The 7,500-nt window shown below is 50.6% G+C and overlaps 1 protein-coding gene across 2 annotated transcripts in view; it reads right to left on the reverse strand.

Moving 5' to 3' along the window:
* LOC307092150 (myosin-11-like) overlaps window positions 1–7,500 on the reverse strand; it is a 39,470-nt gene that overhangs the window by 31,016 nt on the left and 954 nt on the right. For both annotated transcript variants that reach the window (XM_079759051.1, XM_079759052.1), the window contains exons 2-3: window positions 3,880–4,245; window positions 3,375–3,531 (exon numbers count right to left, since the gene is read on the reverse strand). In XM_079759051.1, coding sequence (XP_079615177.1) covers window positions 3,375–3,531; window positions 3,880–4,221 — 499 coding nt within the window. In that variant the 5' untranslated portion in view covers window positions 4,222–4,245. The remainder of the gene's footprint in view (window positions 1–3,374; window positions 3,532–3,879; window positions 4,246–7,500) is intronic.

The following is a 7,500-nucleotide window of genomic DNA, read 5'->3' on the forward strand; positions in this document are numbered from 1 at the left end:
CACTCACTAAGAGGAATCCTCCTCTAGCATTCACCCTCACTCACTAAGAGGAATCCTCCTCTAGCATTCACCCTCACTCACTAAGAGGACTCCTCCTCTTAGCATTCACCCTCACTCACTAAGAGGACTCCTCCTCTTAGCATTCACCCTCACTCACTAAGAGGACTCCTCCTCTAGCATTCACCCTCACTCACTAAGAGGAATCCTCCTCTAGCATTCACCCTCACTCACTACATCTCCTCCACTCTCTCCGTCTGCAGCTGCAGGTGGTCACCAGTGAGCCTCACTGTGCTGCTGGCTCGTGGACCTCCCTCTGAGGCTACTCCTCCCTTTGGAGTGACCTCCCTCTGAGGCTACTCCTCCTTTTGGAGTGACCTGGCAGCGGCGTCTGGCTGGGCAGGTCCCTCTCTTTTCATTCCCTAATTAAGGCAGAGAGAGAAGGGGAGGCTGGAAGGAGAGCGAGCCAGGAGGAGGTGCAGGGACAGGAACAGAGCCTCTAGCTGTGGGAGAGGCTAATCCAAACAGCCTCGGAGCAGGGATGCTGCTGTGTGTCCTGGGTCGCTGGGGGGTATTTACACATTAAGAGGAGGCTGTATACACCACTGTTTCCTGTCCAAACACAACCTGCTCCCAAACCTGCCAAGGAGCGTTGGACTACTCAAAGGAATGCTACCATAACTACTACTACTACTACCAATACTATCACTACCCTTACTACTAATACACTACTAATAAACCATCACTACGACTACCACTACTACAACTTCTACAACTACTACTAATAGCACTACTATGACTACCATTACTACTACTATACTACCACTATACCATCATTACTACTACCACTACGACCAATAATATGACTACCATTACTACTGTTACTACCACTACTACCACCACTGCCAATACTATGACTACAAATACCCCTGCTCCTACTCAACTACTTCCACTACTACTGAGAGTAACAACAGTAATACATCTAAATAACTCATACTATTCATAACACCAATGATATAACGATGTGTCTCTCCCCATTATCATTTTAAAGGTCTTCTGTCAGCCTACGCTCCAAGAGGAACGTCAGAGCTCGGTTCCAGCTGGTCCACTTCCTGCCTCATGACGGATGCTCCTATAAACGCTCCGGATTCCTGTTCCAACTATGGCGCTCCAGCTCAGACACCGTTCGGTGGCATCAAAGAGATATTAGCGCTTTTGGGATTCTTCTCGTACTTAATCCTAATGTCAAAATGTTCAAGTGTTGTAGCTGGAAGTGCTTAAAGATTCATAACTTGGTTTTAAAGACTCAAGTTGAACATCAATACAGCTTTAAGACAGATCTGGCTATGAACTTTAGAAGAATATCCTTCTTTAGCCTCGTTGCTGAACTCAGGTGAGCTTTACACCAGATAAACCAAATTCTAATGTGAAGTTGGAGCGGTCGTAGTACTTTCTTTGCAAATGTGCAAAAGTTCATACATATGAAACACATATTATCCTGAAAGTATCTTTAGGTATCCTGTTTTCGTTCTTTCATCTTTCCAATCGTCCTCAACAAACACCAGTGCTGGTTGCAGTTCCACATTCTGCTCCTCAGGGTAACATGTCATACGTGTTTGATTTGTACCAACGCCGATCAGACCAACATCCCATTTCCTCAGTAGTGGTACAGCTAAACACTAGCTGTCAACAGAACGTTTGTGTGGCTGAATTTACTTGATGTGTTGCTTATATGTACTTAGATGTTGTACGTCCTGGCACTTAAAAATAGTACTTTGCATTGTGTAGCATCTTTCCCTAGCTATCTTTGTTGTATACGGGGAATGGGTTAACCTAGTGATGGTTAGTGCTTGGCACTTGGTTCTATGAACATCCTAACTGTACCAAGAGATATATTGTTGTTTCCATTTCTTCTGACAAATGTTCTTATTGTAAGTCGCTTTGGATAAAAGTTTCTGCTAAACGCCCTCAATGTAAATGTAAATGAATGACTTGCTTTGGTCTGAGTCCTCATCCCTTATGTGGATGAGGCCTTGAGTGTCACATCTTATAACAAAGAGACACCCGGAGACAGGCGAGACAAACAAAGCGTTCAAACTGATGTTCCGACTCCACAGAGTGGGTGCAAACCGGTTTCCTGATTGGCCACCACGGTTTACTCTGCGTGCCTAATGTACGTCTGAGTCACTCCTCCTCCCTTCCTAAAGCTCCGCTGACCGGACTGTGGTGCGAGCGGCAGAATGCGAGGAAATGCTATTTATATAACATATGACTTGCCCATAAAACAACACCGGGGGAGAATTTGGAGTATCAGATTCAGTGGTGGGAGGTGGTGGTGGTGGTGGTGGTGGGAAAGTGGGGAAGTGGGCTGGGCCGGGGTGGGTGGGGGTAAAACAGGAAATGTCTTCCAGTCCTCCACCCATCGTTCCCTCCAGATGTCAGCCCCTCAGAGAGAGCAGCCCGGTGGAGCCGCGGGGGGCGTGGGACTAAGTGGGCATGACCCCGCTCCGCTGGACCCGGACACACAGGCTCTGTGGGAACGGAGCCACGCTGGGGCTATGATCTACGGCACCGCGAGCCAAGGAGGCATTTACTGTAAGCAGGGCTTAGCCACTGACTCTGAGGTGGTGACGGTGGGTCAGCCTGGCTGGCCGGGCTCGGCACGATCAGATGTATCTGAGTAGAGCAAGTGTTACCTTCATGAGCTCCATAGCTTACATCAACATTTGGGGGATTCTTGCAGACGCTTTTATCCAAAACAACGTGACACCATTCATTCACACACTCAACCACGCAAGGCTCGTCAGGAGCCGTTTGGGCGAGGTGTCTCGCTCAGGGGCACCTCGGCACTCAGCTAGGAGGAGCCGGGGATCGAACCAGCAACCTTCAGGTTACCAGCCGACCCGCTCTACCTCCTGAGCAACTGCCGCCCCCAGCATACATACTAATGGTTCTGTGTGTGTTTGATTGTTGTTGTAGTTAGTATTCTTTCACGCAGACATTGACTGAGGCTACGACCGTGTGCGGAGCGAGACCAGGACAGACTGACAGCGCTGGGGCAGCCGAGCAGACGGCCCTACTCCTCTGACAAGACGGACGTGACAGCTGCCATGGAGAATAATCCATAACAAACCCTTTAATCTGTCAGGCAACACTTCAGCACAAGACGGATGGGGCTGAGGCAGAGGCTAGCAGACCGCCGGAGCTACCGTAGCGTAGCGCTGAGCTAGTTCCTTTCTCATCCGCGGCCAACAGGGAGTGAAGCGAGCTGTGATTTAGTGAACTGCTAAAGAACTGGCTGTTGAAAGGCGTTACTCCTCTAGGACGACACAGACGAAGGTCAGGGTGAGATACGAGCGTTAAAAGCAATACTTTACCTTGCATCATGTTTCTGTAGGCGTTGTCGGTGATGGAGTAGATGTGGGGCGGCACCTCGTGGCGCTTCTTGCCTTTGTACATGTCGATGATCTTCTCTGAGTAGATGGGCAGCATTTTGTAGGGGTTGATCACCACACAGAAGAGGCCAGAGTACGTCTGGAGCAGGAGGAAGAGGAGGGGAACTCAGGGGTAGGGAACGATTGATGAAGGTCAACTGGTCCAAACTAAGGAATGAACGTAGACTCGTTTGTGTGTGTGGGCGTTTACGCATTGTGTACATTGCATGCGCAAACACACACACACACACACACACACACACACGCACACACACACACACACACACACACACACACACACAGCCACACAGAAACACAGACCCCCACACACACACACACGCACACACACCTACAGACACACAGACAAACACACACAGAGACACACAGGTGCACACGCACACACACACACACACACCACAACACCCCCCCCCCCCCCCCAGGGACCTACGTAGATGAGCCCAGAGAAGTAGCGCTCGCGGAGGTTGTGGAGCACGGAGGCCTCGTTCAGGCAGGTGAGCTCCGCCATGTCCTCCACCTTGCTGAACTTGGGCGGGTTCATCTTCTGGATGTCGTCCTTGTTCACCGTCACCTTCTTGCCGTTGTCGGCCAGCTCCACCAGCACCTCCTCGCCGTGCTCCTCCTTGACGCTGGCCGCCTCGAAGCCGTGCTTCTCCGACGGGATCCAGACCAGCTTCTTGGCGGACCAGTCAGCCTGGGCCACAGGGCTGTTGATGAAGTCCTTGTCCACGTACAGGAACTTCTCGTCGTCGCTGGGCGCCTTCTTCGACATCTTGGGATCGGGGTCGCGGGCCGACTGTGGGGGAGGGAGGAAGGGGGGAGGGAGGGAGGTCAGAGGTCAGCATCGGTACAGTGGGGATGCAGAGAGGAGATGGATAGAGATGACTGGAGGTGGCCATGGGAAGCCTGAAGGACACTTGTGTTTTTAATCTCCACTGAATAAATGGCACATATATTTACATTTACATCTGACGCTTTTATCATAAGAGACTTACAATAAGTATATTTGTCAGAAGAAAGAGGAACAACAATATCTTGCTGTCGGTACAGTAAGGCTATTCATAGAACCAAGTGCCAAGCACTAACAATCACTAGGTTAACCCATTACCCGTACACAACAAAGAGAGCTAGGATAGGATATAAGATATAAGGGGGTATATTAATACATGAAACATATATTCAGTGAATAAAGGTCTAAAAACGAACACCAAATGCGTCTTCAACAAGAGAAGCTAATATGCTGTGTGTGTTGCAATACAATCAGCTGAAGTAAGATAGTATCGTCGCTATGGACAACAGGGTAGTACTGCGCTCTATTAATATCTAGTCATCATGACATGAGTCATCACTAAGCACTATTAACCTTCATGTGTGAGGCTGTGGTGACGGTTGGGTTTGTGGTTTGAGTGAACCAGAGCGCCACCAGAGGAGCTGTCTCCAGCCAGCAGTGGAAACTGAGAGTTCTTCTTTTTTAAAGCCGTCCAGGGACTAACGAGTGGTTCTCACAGACCCCCGTCCGCGGTCACACACGCCACAGGGGAAACACAACAACCAACGCTCCCGGTCTAGAGATTTACTCACTCTGGGAACGACTGGAGGAAGGAACTGGGATTACCCAGAAGATCCTGTCAACGCCGATGGATTTGTCACCAATTTGCACATGTATTAATAATCATAAACAGGGAGCCCCTGTTTATGATTGAAGCCCCTTACCGTTCTATCTCCCCCCTCTCTCTTCTTCCATCTTCCTCCTTCCCCCTCCCTGTCATCTCCTTGCCTCCCTCTCTCTCTCCCACTACCAACCCAACCCCCTCTCCCCCTCTCTCTTCCTCTCTCTCCCTCTCTCCCCCCCCCTCCCTCTCTCTCCCCTCTCCCCCTCTCTTTCTCCCCCTCTCTCCCTCCCTCTCCCTCCCTCCCCCCCTCTCTCTCCCCCTCTCTCCCCCTCTCCCCCTCTCTCTCTCTCCCCCTCTCTCCCTCTCCTCCTCTCTCTCTCCCCCTCTCCCCCCCTCCACTCTCTCCCTCCCTAGATGTTACAGTCCCGTGCTGCGATGCCCATTTATGGGCCTCTTCTCAGTTGCAGTCTGTTTTTGCTGTGGACCTAAACAGCCAGGCAAGTGAACTCCCAAACAAAGCCCATATAGGGAAGGGTATGTCTCTCGCGTTGCCTCGTCGTTTACTCCAGAATGATAACAGGGAGGCACGTAGCCGCCGGAGACTCCTGGACTTTATGGCCGCTGTCTTCACACTGACCTCGGCCCGCCCGGAGCCGTCAGTCGCAGAATAGCCCTGACGACGCGGAGCTCAGTTGCACCTGGGGCCTGCTGCCTGCTGAGGGGGAACGCAGGCTGGGGCCGCAGTGGTGCTGGTGGTCAGAGCAGGTGTGCGGACCGCTGTGTGCAGTGTGTGTGTGTGCGTGTGTGTGTGTGTGTGTGTGTGTGTGTGTGTGTGTAGCACCCTGGGTGTCCGAGCTGGTGCCTTACCACCACTTTAATGCCTGGGTTTTAAAATAGAGTGCAGACACCACACACACACGCACGCACGCACGCACGCACGCACGCACGCACACACACACACACACAGGGGTGCTCTGAAAGATTCATGCCCTGTCCGCAGACTGTGGATCAAGTCTACGGTTCCTCCGACTCTATCTCCTCAAACCTTGGCGCAGCACTTCAATGGAGTTCTGCAGAACCACGACCCTGGGAAACCCTGTTGATGTCTGAACGCTTGGACAGAACCGGACCCACTCACCCAGAACCTGGCAGCGTAACGCACACACCCAGCGGCCAGAGGGTGATGATCAGTGGGTCAGATCAGAGGAGGACCTCTAATAGGAGGCAGTAGGCATATCTCTGAGGGGGAGACGGGCCCGGGGGGGGGGGGGGCGATGCCTTTGATAACTAACTGTTTCCTGAGAGGAAAGTCGCCCCGCTCCTGCAGTCAACACTCCCCAGCGATAGAGCGAGAGGACGGGCCAATCGGATCGCAGCTCCTCGCTCCCTTTAAGTCCCGCTCACACACACACACACACACACACACACACACACACACACAAACACATGCACGCGCACACATACATGCACACATACACACGGACATGCCGCTTGCTGTGTGGTGTCAACACAGAGAGGAGGTTAGACGGAGAGCGTTAGCTGTCCCTGTGGCCGCTAGTCCTCAGCGTGAGTTCTCAGACTGTCAGCCTGTACAGAGGTAATGATGGACTGTCATGCGTGTTTAGATATAAACAACCCTGCAAGCGACTACAAACCATCTACTCCCGCATTGGTATCGGTGTCGTGTAGTGCAAAGAAGGAACAAAGATTTGCTAACATGATGAGGCTGTGCAGAATGTATATCGCTATATCAAACTTTATTATAACTATATTATCTATATTAAAGTATACCATATCAGCCTGTCTTGTAAGCAGTAGGGTCAAATGTACCATTTAATCTAAATAAAAGGCAAAATGGGGTAAAAATCCCATTGGACAAGGGACGTTTCCGTCCGACCTCAGGTCTGTGAGATACTGGATATCACGCAGAGTGATAAACATAATGAAGACCTCTGGGGAAATCTCTGCTTGGACTTTAAGTGGAAGAATGTTCCTGACTCCTGGGAATGCAGATTCCTCAGAAGATACACGAGGACTGTCGAGATGCAAAGGGGGACTACAGGATCTCACTACAGACTCTTCTCTCCTGCTTAAGCACCTAAAGAGGCTGTGACAGAACTGCCACTCTGACACCACCAATCATCATCCCTGTGTGTGGCAGGCAGTGAAATAAAGTGAATATAGAATAGAGTCATAGAGCAAATATTGTACTGAATGTATCAAACCTATTATTCAGAAGATCCGGGTCTGAAAATGAGCATCAATGAGCTATAATACCATTATAGTGCATTCTGGGAATTAGAAATGACACTTGCCTTGAGTCAGATACCGAAGCCCATACCACGATGTTACACAGCCTTATATAACCATATTTGGGAAACAGGAAACTGATAGTTAGTTTCAAGCCTATGGCCTCCCTCAGATAGCCAGACGGAGCG

The sequence above is a fragment of the Pollachius pollachius genome (genome assembly GCF_949987615.1).
Source record: "Pollachius pollachius genome assembly, chromosome: 2".
Taxonomy (NCBI): Eukaryota; Metazoa; Chordata; class Actinopteri; order Gadiformes; family Gadidae; genus Pollachius; species Pollachius pollachius.